A 13,586-nucleotide genomic window follows, 5' to 3' on the forward strand; every position below is an offset into this window, starting at 1 on the left:
AATCTCTATATAGCCCATGAGTTGTGTGGTAGAAATAGATTTTAAAAATATCAGTTTAGAGAAAATGCTACACTTTAGAAATAATCCAAAGCTAGTTAACTGACTTTTTCACACATTTGGGTTTTTTAACTGTCAAGGAATAGTTGTTAAACTTATTGGTTTGACAATTAAGGGGGATTTCTCATAATAGACCTGTGACTTTCTGAAGACTGTATGCCAAGCAATGTGCGAGATACTTGTATTCAAGAATTCAAAAGAAATACCGATATTTGAACCTAATGTTTTTTTCCCTTAGGAACAAGATCATGGTGTTGGACGGACAGGAACAGTGAATAGTGTTGGAAGTAATCAGTCTATTCCCAGTATGTCCATTAGTGCCAGCAGCCAAAGCAGTAGTGTTAACAGTCTTCCAGATGCCTCGGATGACAAGAGTGAGCTGGACATGATGGAGGGAGATCATACAGTGATGTCTAATAGTTCTGTCATCCACTTAAAACCTGTGAGTATTTGGGTTTTAGTGAAAATTTTCAACTTTGTAAATAATTTTCTTCATCTGATTAGTGTAAGAGGAATTTTTTTTTAATGTTTCAGGAATTTGGAACAATAGGCTTGTTAATTCCCATTGTAATGTATGCATTTGGGAAACTAATGTTTTAAGAATATAATTTTTTTTTTAATTTTAGAAGAAAGAAATACAGAAATAAGATATGTATTATTTGAAATATTTGTATTATTTCATTATAAGATGAAAAGCAAAGTATTTTAAAATAGTAAGTATGAAATTAGTGATAATGGTTACTTTTGGGGAGTAGGAGAAAGAGTTAAGATGATCAAAAGTAACTTTGGGCCCTGGCCAGTGTTAGATCAACGTCCATTGCATCTAAGGGTAATGGACACAATTTCCTGTAAAGGCGCATGCCTGAGGCAACCATTCGGAGTTTCTTTCTTTCTCTCCCTCTCCCTTTCTCCCTCTCTTGAATCAATGAAGATCATATCCTCAGGTGAGGATAAAAAAATAACTTTTTGCATTATCCATGTTTACATGTTTAAAATAAAATTGAGTGTAGTTTATGTATAATCCACAGATACAGACAATAGTGCAGTGAAGGCCTGGGGAGGGGACAGGAGTGAGGAGGAAAGGGTGAATGGGGGTCAAAAGGGGGACATCTATAATAGTTTCAATAATAAAGATAAATATTTTTAAAAATTGAGTGTAGTTACAGAAAAGTATAAATGCAGTATATAAGAAATAGATTTGTATGCTACCTTATTTTTTGCACTTTCAAGTACAAAAATTTTTAATTTTCTTAAAAATATTTGAGGTCAGGTAGTTTCTTTTAGCAATTATTAGGAATGTTTCCTTTTTAACTTAACAGTTTGTGGTATTACCTAAAATGTTAGTAGAAACCATTAGCTAAAAGGTGGAACCAACATAAGTATCCACCAATGAATAAATAAACAAAATGTGGTATATACATCTAATGGAATATTATTCAACTATAAAAAGGAATGAAATTCTGATATGCTACATGGAGTGAACCTTGAAAACATGCTAAGTGATACAAACCAGATGCAAAACAATAAATATTGTATAATTCTATTTATATGAAATACCTAGAATAGGCAAATTCATAGAGATAGAAAGTAGATTAAAGGGTACCAGGGGCTGAGTAGAGGAGAATTTTTGTTAATGGATACAGAGTTTCCATTTGGGATGATAAATGTTTGGAAATAGTGGCAATGGTTGTACAGCATTAAGAATGTAATTAATGCCACTGACTTATATACTTAAAGATGGTTAAAATAGCAAATTTTATATTACATATATTTTATCACATACAAAAAAGTTATTAAGAATGATTAGATAAGTGGTAGTGTTATTCAGAGCAAAATCATGTTTAATTTTTATATTCTTACGATAGAATCAGCTATATAAAAGATTAGTCCCATAATTAGTTGGTTGCCCACTTAATTGACTTCTCTTTAGTTAATGAACTAAGGTAATTTATAAGGAAAAACATTAATTTACAACTATTTTTTGGTTACTTGGACAAATGGCAGACACATTATAAAGACATTTTTAACCTATATTATTGCTTCTAAAACCCAGGAGCCTTCGAAAAATCAGTTTCATTGCTGCTATTTAAAATATTGGCCGCATGTTTCATCATCATTATTTTCAAGTCATATTAAAGCTTTGCAATTTTACATATGAGTAGGATATAAATCTAGCCTTATACATTTTCTTATCCTGAGTCTCTGCTATTTCATACACTGAAGAAATAACATCTCCTGATTTTACTTATGTTGGAAATACCTTAAAAGTTCAGATGAACTCTGTACACCTCAAAAGTGTTGTCTCTTTTTTTATTTAGGAGGAAGAAAATTATAGAGAAGAGGTAGATTCTAGAACAAGAGCATCAGATCCACAATCTCCACCCCAAGTATCTCGTCATAAACCACACTATCGTAATCGAGAACACTTTGCTACTATACGGACAGCATCACTGGTATGTGCTTCACCTGAATTTGAAGTATATTTTCCATGTTGGATCTTGTCATCTATACTCAAATATAACGATTTTTTTGTTGTTGTTGTATTTGAGGCTTATTTGGAAAACATTTATTCGGAATTAAGTGCCTGTTAGAAGAAAGAATATATGAAACACTCAGACATTAAACTAATAATATCTTCAAGAAATGTACACAAATAACTAATATGTTAGAATACTAGTGGCCCATTGCACAAAAAATGTGTACGGGGAGAGGAGAAGGGGGTCTCTCAGCTCAGCCTGCACCCTTTTGCAATCTGGGACCCCGGGCTCCTAACCGCTTACCTGCCTGCCTGCCCGATCACCCCTAACCTCTCTGCCTGCCTGCCTGATCGCCCCTAACTGCCTTCCCCTGCCAGCCTGATCTTGCCTCCCAACTGCCTCTGTGTGCCAGACTAATCTTGCCCTCAACTGCTCTCCCCTGCTGGCCTGATCTCGCCCCCAACTACCTTCCCCTGCCAGACTAATCTTGCCCTAAACTGCCCTACCCTGCCACCCTGGTTGCCCCCAACTGCCCTCCCCTGTCAGATTAATCTTGCCCCCAACTGCCCTCCCCTGCAGGCCTGATCTCACCCCCAATGGCCCTCCCATGCAGGCCTGATCTCGCCCCAAACTGCCCTCCTCTGCCAGTCTGATCTTGCCCTCGACTGCCTTAAAACTCCATCTCAGCCCCCACCTTAAGTTCTGCCTTCGCAATTCTCCCAGATTAGGTTCTGATTGGTTGGTTTCTATACCATTCAACATCAAAAGCTCCACCTCCTAGGCAGCCATTGGGTCCTCACAGTTCACCCAGATTTGGTTCTGATTGATCGGTTTCTGTGCCAGTCAGTGTCAAAAGCTCCACCTTCTAGCCGAAACCGGTTTGGCTCAATGGATAGAGCGTCGGCTTGGGGACTGAAAGGTCCCGGGTTCGATTCCGGTCAAGGGCATGTACCTTGGTTGCGGGCATATCCCCAGTAGGGGGTGTGCAAGAGGCAGCTGATCGATGACTCTCTCTCATCGATGTTTCTAACTCTCTATCTCTCTCCCTTCCTCTCTGTACAAAATCAATAAAATATATTAAAAAAAAAAAAAAAAAAGCTCCACCTTCTAGTTGAAACCGGTTTGGCTCAGTGGATAGAACGTCAGCCTGACTAAAAGGTTTGATTCTGGTCAAGGACACATCCCCAATGGCGGGTGTGCAGGAGGCAGGAGGATGTTTCTCTCTCATCGATGTTTCTAACTCCCTATCTCTCTCCCTTCCTCTCTATAAAAAATCAATTAAAAAAAAAAAAAAAATATATATATATATATATATATATATATATATATTTTTTTTTTTTTTTTTTTTTTTTTTTTAAAGCTCTGCCTTATAGGCAACCATTGGCTTCTCACAGTTCACCCAGATTTGGTTCTGATTGATCGGTTTCTATGCCTTTTTTTTTTTTTTTTTTTTTTTTTTTAGTGGCAAAAGCTCTGCCTCCTAGGCAGTCATTGGCTCCTTACAGTTCACCCAGATTTGGTCCTGATTGGTCAGTTTCTTTGCCAGTCAGCACTTCCAGGCATGATCAGAGGCAGGGCTGATCAGTAGCCCCTGCAGAGGCCCGGGAGCAAGAGAGGCGTGCTTCTGGGCCTGATCCACAGTTCCCTAAGTTGTCATTGCTGGGTCACCACAGCAACTCAGCACTGACTGTAGGACTGACTTCGGTGGTTAGTCGAGCCTTCAGTCGTTAAGGTCACTGCCTTTATATATATCTAAATATTAAACACTTAAGAGTACTACAAGGTACTCAGCAGGAATTCAGATGACTTTTTAAAATATAATTTTTTTTTGTTGATTTCAGAAAAGAAGGGCGAGGGGGAGAGAGAGATAGAAACATTGATGGTGAGAGAGAATCATTGATTGCCTGCCTCCTGCATGTCCCACACTGGGGATTGAGCCTGAAACCTGGGCATGTGCCCTGACCCAGAATCAAACCGTGACCTCCTGGTTCATTCATAGGTCAATGTTCAATCACTGAGCCACTCTGGTTGGGCAATTCAGATTCCTTTTAATTCAGGGCATAAAGGAGTATTTATAAAATGAATTAAGCCTTAAATGATTAGTTTTAGGCTGGAGAAAGAGGAAAAATGTTATTTCCACATAAAAATTGACAATAAGGAAATACTGAGGCTTAAAAAAAATGAGGGGAAATGTTTGGAAAATGTCAAGTGATCCAATTTGACATACTCAAAAATGTAGTTTTTCTGATTTCCCAAATAACAATAAAAAAAGATTATTTGTTAATTAGAGGAACACTATTTTGATGGGGTACTTATAATCTTGATCAAATAGTAGGACCAAAACACAGTAAAGGATTCTAGGGATAGAAAGAAATTATAGAAAAAAACTCAGTGCATGAAATTCATACATGAATAGGGTCCCTAGTGGCTGCCTGCTGGCCCGGCCTTCATTCAGCGCTGCCCCCTGGTGGTCAGTGCATGTCATAGTGAACAGTCGAATTCCTGGTCAGTCAAACTCTCAATGGGACACTTTGCATCTTAGGCATATATATATATAGACTATTGGTTCAGTGCATGAAATTCATACATGGGGGAGGGTGTCCCTCAGCCCGGCCTGCACCTTCTCCAATCTAGGACCCCTCAGGGTTGTCTGACTGCTGGCAATCGAACCTCCTTCTTGCATTCCGGAACCAGTGGCTCCTAACAACTCACCTGCCTTCCTGCCTGATCACCCTAATCCCTCTGCCTGCTGGCCTGATAAACCCTAACTGCCCTCCCTTCTGGCCTGATCACTCCTAACTGCCCGCCCCTGATTACACACACACACACCCCACTGGCCTGCTCGCTCCCAACTGACTGCCCCTCCTGCTGGCCTGATTGCCCCCAACTGCCCCCCTGCCCCTGCCAGCCTGATTGCCCCTAACCACCTCTGCCTCAGCCCAGCCCCATGGCTTTGTCGGGAAGGACATCTGAAAGGTCTCCTGGTCTAATTAGCATATTACTCTTTTATTAGTATAGATAGGCTATTGGAGAAAATGACAGAAAGAAAAAAAGATAAGGGAGTTATCTAACTTGTTAACTACATATGCAGATTTTATAAATCCCATGCTATATGACATGGGGCCAAGAACACCATCTCTCACCATAATTCAGGTCATTCCTACTATTCTGCAACATCTAAATAACTCTTTGAACAGAGCAAGAGGCAAATTTGCTTAATTTTTTTCCATAGCTATTTTAATAAGTATGTAGAGAGGGGCCAGTTTGTGTCTTGGCATATATTATATGTTTCCCAAGCAAGTCTTCTGTCCCATAATTTGGCTCACTCAAATTAATTAAGAGCATTTAAATTATAGATTTAGAAAACTTAAGGTCCCTTTCCTTGAACTTAATACTGTAATTTCATTGATTTCAAATAAAAATTCAGAGTATGCAGATTTATGTGCAAAGATAAGCATAGCTATAGTATTCAATATATTTACTATACGCAATAATTCAGTCTAACTTCTTTTGCCTTGAATTTTTTTCATACAATCAAATGCACAGATCTTAGATATTCAGTTTGAAGAGTTTTTATAATGGTATATACATAGGCTAACCTACGTATATAGTAAATACTGAGGTGTTCACTTTAAAGTGTGATTGATTTGATTTTATGTGAATTTCACATCAATTTGAAAATCCAATTTATACATTTTCTTTCTTTATAGTCAGTATTGTGTGTACTGACCATGAAATATTTGCCTACCCCATGTTTGTGAAGATACTTTGTTTCCTTCTGCTATATGACTCTGGGTCTCATGTTTAGGTTAAATAACTCTTTTCAAATTGATTTTTGTATTTAGATTGATATAGGAGTTAAGGTTTATTTATTTATTTATTTATTTTCATGCAGAGAACCAGTTGTTTTAACAGGATTGTTAAAAAAAAAACAAAAAAAAAAAAACACACTTTCCTCTTTGAATTTTTGGCAGAAATCAATTGACTGAATATGTATGGGTCTATTTCTATATTTTATTCTGTTCCTTTGATCTACTCAGCCTATCCTTAAAACCACACTATTTTGATTACTGAAGTATATGCTTCTAACTTTAACCCCCCTGAAGATTGTTTGCCTATTCCATTACATTCCCATATAAATTTTAGAACCAGCTTGTCTGTTTAAAAGACCTACTGGGAATTTAACTAGAAATTGCTAGCTGGGATCTCTTACATTAATTGCCTACTTAGTTATTACCAGAGTGGTCTAAAATGCTTTTGAAAAGAAAATGTTTGCTTTTTTTATTCTTTTAGGTTACAAGGCAAATGCAAGAACATGAGCAGGACTCTGAACTTAGAGAGCAGATGTCTGGCTATAAGAGAATGAGGCGACAACATCAAAAGCAGCTGATGACACTAGAAAATAAGCTAAAGGCTGAGATGGATGAACATCGCCTCAGATTAGATAAAGATCTTGAAACTCAACGTAACAATTTTGCTGCAGAAATGGAGAAACTTATCAAGAAACATCAGGCTGCTATGGAAAAAGAGGTGACTGATCCAGTATTACATTTTTTAAACTTTTTAATTTATTGATTAATTATTAGAGACAGGAAAAGAGAAACAAACGCTTTGTTGTTCCACTTATTTATGCATTCATTGGTTGGTTCTTGTATGTGCCCTCGCTGAGGTTCGAACCCACAACCTTGGCACATCAGCACAATGCTCTAACCATCTAAGCTACCTGGCCAGTGCTCATTATTATTAATTTACTCATTCTAGCTTTTGATCATCTCAGAATTAATCAAGGTAGCATTTTGATGTTGGTGTATCTGTTCCCAGAACCAAGCAAATCAAGTGTGGAAAGGGATAAATATTTATATAACGTGCACAATATCAAGTACTGAGCCTGGGAACCAATGGACATGGGATCATCTCCTTATGTGATAGTTTTATAGTGTAACAGTAGTAAGTCATTCAACTATTATAGGCCTTTGGATTCACTGGTAATTGAGGAGTTTGAGAAATCACTCATCAATAGGAGGTTCAGGTCTCAAAATATTCATGATTCTCTTCTCTCTGTATTTTTTTGTCAGTATTGGAGGCCTGGTGCATGAAAATTTGTGCCCTGTGGGGTGGGTGCGGTGGGGGGGGGGGGGGGGAAGAATCCCCTCAGCCTAGCCTGCCCCCTCTCACAGTCCAGGAGCCCTCAAGGAATGTTCTATTGATGGCTTAGGGCTCAGGGAATGTTCTATTGATGGCAGACCGCGGCTCTGGACCCACATGCGTGCAGCTCTTTGGACTTTTAAGTGTGGTGTGGCATTAGAACCACTTCAAAATAGACTTGACCAGGCCGAAAACTGACTTCAGCACATGGGCCATGAAGTTACATTTGCACTTGTACATGCGTGCCCACGTGTGGTATTTTGTGGAAGAGCCACACCCAAGGGGCCAAAGAGCCCCATGTGGCTCACAAGCCACGGTTTGCCGACCAGTAGCTTAGGGGGAGCGGGTGTAAGCCACAGCCTTTCCTCTATGGGAAGCAACTGGACTGATCAGAGAAAGGTGATGTCCCCATCACACCGCAGCTGCTGCTGCCACTGCCAGCCATAGCAGCAGCTGCCTGAGCCTTGGCCTGGCCCTCGCAGCAGCATCTGCTGAAGCTTTATCTGGAAGAATATCCAGAAGACATCCAGTCTAATTAGCATATTACCTTTTTATTATTATAGTATAGATAATTGAAGATTATTATGCACACGTTGGAGATTATAAATTAAGAGATATTAAAATTTAGCCCATTTGTTTATACACATGATAATGGTGTATTTTTAAGCAGTCTTGTGATGAGAAACTTTTTCTTCTGTTTTTAGTGTCTCCTCTCTTTCATTTTGAGAGTCACATTTTTTCCAAGGAAAATGTAAGCTCAGTAAATTCACACAAAATCATTAAATATGTCTGGCCAGTTCACATTGAGGCATTGTCATTGTTACCCTGTTCGCCTCCCCCCCCCCCCCCAAAAAAAAAGAAGAACCACTCTGACAGTGGTAGAGAAGTTGGCAAAATAACTTATGGTATAAATACATAATTGAAATAATTTGTGAAAAAATGTACAGGTATTTAGAACCCTGTTAGGCTTTGGGTAGTGTTTTTAATAACTTGAGAAGAGGTAGAAATTAGCATATTTATAAAAGCAATTCATTAAATAAGATGTGTAATATAATTACAGATTTGTTTAAAATATATATGTATATATAAATATATGCATGAAAAAATTAGGAAGAGCATCACCAAAATGTTTATATTGGTTATTTCTGGGTGCTAAAATCATATAAGATTTTTCTTCTTTGTGTTTTTTTGTATTTCCTAAATGTTCTAAAATAAGTATGTATCTAGTATATAATCAGAAGTAAAACAGATGATATATATATATTACTTTAAATATGAATTTTATTTTTTTTGGTTCTCCTAAAATTCATATAATAAAAGATCTGAGTAATAATAATTTGGGAGTTCTTATTTTGGTAATGTTTATACTAATTTTATGTTCTTGGGGAATAAAGGTATCCTTGGTGATATGTATTAAACTGCTGCTTTGAATCTGTTTAACTAATTTGATCCATTTTTTAAAATTTCTTACAGGCTAAAGTGATGGCCAATGAGGAGAAAAAATTCCAGCAACATATTCAGGCCCAACAGAAGAAAGAACTGAATAGCTTTTTGGAGTCCCAGAAGAGAGAATACAAACTTCGAAAAGAACAGCTTAAGGAGGTACTTGTTTTATAAAAATTGTCAAGGCAATTATCTGATTGTTAATTATATCCAATCTGATCAACTCATAGAAGCATTAGGATAAATTTTTCTTTTAATTTTTTTCTTTAATTACGTTGACATTCAAGATTATATTAGTTTCTGGTATATAGCATAGTGATTAGACATTTATATAAATTACTAGAGCCCCAGTGCATGAAATTCGTGCTCTTGGGGTGGGGGGTCCCTCAGCCTGGCCTGCGCCCTCTAGCAGTCTGGGAGCCATGGGAGGATGTCCGACTGATGGCTTAGTGGGCCTAAGCCGTCAGCCAGACATCCTTAGCATTGTCACAGAGGTGGGAGAGGCTCCCACCACTGCCGCTGTGCGTGCCAGCCGAGAGTCCGGCTTCTGGCTGAGTGGCGCTCCCCTTGTGGGAGCATACTTACCACTAGGGGGCAGCTCCTGCGTTGAGTGTCTGCCCCCTGGTGGTCAGCGCACATCATAGTGACCAGTCATTCCATCACTTGGTCATTTGCATCTTAGCCTTTAATTATGTAGGATATGCTGTAGATGAGGCCCCCCCTACAACCATAAGATATGCAAAAAATTCACTGTTAACTCATTCTCGAATTGCCCCCCCTGTGGAGAACCACTGGACTTTACACTTTTCCTCTCTGAGCTTCTTTTCTGAATACATATGCATATACCATGGGAATTGTAATATCTTCTCCACCTACCTCACTGGGTTGTCAAGTGGAGGTTTTGAGCTAATAAACCTAGAAATGTTTCATCAAGTAAATGATGTCTAAACAGGAAGGGATGGTTATTTGTAAGCCCATGGGTACCCTCGCAAGTAGCAGGTGCTGATTAGAGGAGGGGAGCATGATTGTTTCCCAGGACTGTAGCTTTGGAAGCTTTGCGAAGGGTTTCTGCAGGCCTCAGAGGGGCAGGTTCTGGCCCACAACCCTGTAATGGTGGTCCACTCTGGAGATGCTGGCGGGGGGCAGGGAGTTAGGGGGCCCTTGGGGGGTGGAGAGGCCGAAGGGGGAGTAACTGTCAAACCTTCTCACGTGGCTTATACTTTAAATTTTACGTGGCTGTTTCGCAGCTGTACCTACTCAGGGTGGGGCTCCAATTTCCTGGAGCCAGGTGGGGCCGGGCCAGAGTGAGTGGAGCCAGGTGAGTTAGGAGGGCAGGGGTAGCTGCGCCCCCAGTGAGGTTCAGCGTGCCGTGCTTCCGCTGTGGAGACAGCACTGCTGCTGTCGTGGGCAGGGAAGGGTCTGACCCTGGGGGGACGCTCAGGCCTGCCTCCCCCCGGGTCTGGAGTTGTAGGCAGGAGAGGTGTGCCTGGCCCCAGTGGAGGGGGCCTGGCAGTGGTGGGCAGCGGGCCACGGGCCCCAGGTGCCTCAAGGGCGCTGACGAGTGTTTGCTGGCATGCTATTGTTGTGGGCGCCCCTGGAGGGAGTGGCGGGGGAAGAGATCAGGAGTTGGAGGTGCGGGCTGCAGCTGCCCTCCAGCCCTCGAGGCTGGGTCTTCTCCCCATCCGGTCAGCCTTCCCATCCCCTGGGGGTGCAGAGGTTGGGGTAGGGTGTCCGTCCGTCCCCCCGGGGGTGCAGGGGCTGGAGGATTGTCTGTGCAGGGGGATTGGAAGAGCTCCCCATGGCCGCTTCTCTTCCTTCTTTGCAGTCCAGACTCCTGTCAGGCGCTCTCCTCAGAACCCTGGGAACTTGGCTCCAGCTGCCAGCCCCCTGCTGCACGCACATCAATATGCAAATTGGTTGTTACGGGACACTGTAACGACAGCATATTACCTTTTTATATGTATAGATTATATGTATCGATGAAGTGATCTCCTTAATAAATCTAATGTTCACCTGGCACCATACATAATTATAACAACATTATTGACTATATTCCCTATGCAGAATAAAGTTTTCTTTTGTTGCTTGTGTACACTAAATGTGTATATCAGTTCAAATAAAGACATTGATTATTATAATCAATTACTCATCAATGAAATTAGTTGATTAAGATCTAAAAAGAAACATCTGAAAATATAATTATAATAGCTTTCCTATGCATTTATTAAGTAACTGACTTGTCCCATAGTGTGCATACACATACACCCTTAAATTGAGAGCTACTAATTTATGTGCTTTTTATTTTTATGTTGTTTGACTATTTTATGAACTAAAGTTGCAAAGAATTGGTCTCTTTCTTGATAATGGGAAAGACCATAAGATTAGTAATCTCTGAAAAATCATTTTATACCTAGGAAAGGTGGCTGATTTATATTTATTTTTAACCTAAAAGGCATATGGTGGTGTCATTTAGATGGAAAATATACTAGTGTTAATTAGCATTGTAGGGTTTGCTTCTTTGAGTATATTATCAATGCTTTCATCTTGCCCAATAAAATGCTTTTCCATTTATTAGTTTATGAGGTGTTACTTAAAATGCTGTAGAAAAACATTGGTTTTAGTTGTTCAGAGGTTATTAATACTAAATTAAATGCCATTCATGAGGAAGATCACTGTTCTTCCAAGGTTTTGTTGATTTTTCTATTTAATTTTTAATTCTTTTATATTGAATCTATCCATAATTTTTTTTAGAAAAAACTTAATATTTAGACTGTCAAAAACCAAGAAGTGAAACATAACTGTATTTTAGCCCTAATTTTAATTCATGTATTATTTTTACCTGAAATCATTGCTTTCTGTCACAAAAAGATCTAAAGAAAGGTGTGTTTTACTTCATTTACCAGTCATTTTGTGTTTTTGAAGCTAGAAACAATCATAAATTTAGCTGTGCAGAGTTAAAAGGGTATACATGCTTTCTGGTGTACATTTCTCTTTCCTGTCCTACTTCATGGATAACTCAAGGAAAGGGAAAATATTACCTACCTCCTTAAGGTCATTGCCCTGCCTATGTATTAGGACATAGATAAAATACTTTTATTTAAATACTAGAGCCCTGGTGCATGGATTCGGGCACTGGTGGGGTCCCCTGGCCTGGCCTGTGCCCTCTCACACTCTGGGACCCCTCAGGGGATGTCAGCTGGTTTTGGCCTGATCCCCGCAGACAAGCTGAGGGGACCCCACCAGTGCATAATCGGGGTCAGGGAAGAATCACTGGAGGGCTCTAGGTTGTATCTGGCCTGTCTGGCAGGACCCCAGCAGCAAACTACCCTACCAATCTGAGAGTCTGCCACCTGGTGGTCAGTGTTCATCATAGCAACTCGTCAAATGGTCCAACAACGGACACTTGGCATAATAGGCTTTTATTATATAGAATATCAGATACCAAAAGGTACATTCATGTAGTTAACTTTTATGTATTTTGAACTCAGTGGTTTTTTTATGTTGCTAGGAGCTGAATGAAAACCAGAGCACTCCAAAAAAAGAAAAACAGGAATGGCTTTCAAAGCAGAAGGAGAATATACAGCATTTCCAAGCAGAAGAAGAGGCTAATCTTCTTCGACGTCAGAGACAATACCTAGAGCTGGAGTGCCGCCGCTTCAAGAGAAGAATGCTACTTGGACGCCATAACTTAGAGCAGGACCTTGTCAGGGAGGTACGATTAAATGATGTGAAATTAGGATCAAAAAATGTATACACTTTTTGAATGATTATTCCAATGACTTAAATCTGAAAAGAAAAAAAACATTAATTGAGCTATCAGCCATAAAGTATGTATACATTTTTTGGGACACCCTATATGTCACTCACATCCCTGCCTCAAGGCCTTTGGACTTATACTTCCCTCTGCCTAAGTCCTTCTTTCCCTGATATCCATGTGACTTGCTTTCTCCCTTCCTTCATACCTCTCTTCAAATGTCTCTTCCTCAGAAATACCTTCCTTGATTGCAAAAGCCTTCTCCCTTCTTTAAATGTTTTTCTTTGTATAATACTTCTCTCTCTCACATACATGCACTTTTTTGGAGGAAATCTCTCTTCCCCACTAAAATGGAAATTACATGAAGTCACAGGCCCTGACCAGGTAGTTCAGTTGGTTCGAGTGCCATCCCGATATGCTAAGATGGAAGTTTCGATCCTTGGTCAGGGCACATATAAGCATCAACCAATGAATGCATAAACAAGTGGAACAACAAATCATTGTTTCTCCCTCTCGCTCACTTTCTCCCTCTCTCCCTCTCTCCCCTCTGTCCCCTTTCCTTTCTCTAAAAAAAAAAAATCAAGGTTTTTTTTGTTTGTTTGTTTGTTTTTCAAAAAGAAGTTATATTAAGTCATAGATTCCATTTGGGTTTTTATATGCTTAGTATCTGACCAATAGTAGGCATTCAATAAATATTATATTTAATCAAT

The 13,586-nt window shown here is 39.6% G+C and overlaps 1 protein-coding gene across 1 annotated transcript in view; it reads left to right on the forward strand.

The window, feature by feature from the left end:
• Nucleotides 1-13,586, forward strand: part of TAOK1 (TAO kinase 1) — a 94,240-nt gene that overhangs the window by 62,295 nt on the left and 18,359 nt on the right. The window contains exons 12-16 of the mRNA XM_084862888.1: nt 296-499; nt 2,376-2,510; nt 6,828-7,064; nt 9,153-9,281; nt 12,631-12,834. Of these exons, the coding sequence (XP_084719014.1) occupies nt 296-499; nt 2,376-2,510; nt 6,828-7,064; nt 9,153-9,281; nt 12,631-12,834 (909 nt within the window). The remainder of the gene's footprint in view (nt 1-295; nt 500-2,375; nt 2,511-6,827; nt 7,065-9,152; nt 9,282-12,630; nt 12,835-13,586) is intronic.

This window comes from Pipistrellus hanaki (assembly GCF_964339955.1).
Source record: "Pipistrellus hanaki genome assembly, chromosome: 16".
NCBI classification, from domain to species: Eukaryota; Metazoa; Chordata; class Mammalia; order Chiroptera; family Vespertilionidae; genus Pipistrellus; species Pipistrellus hanaki.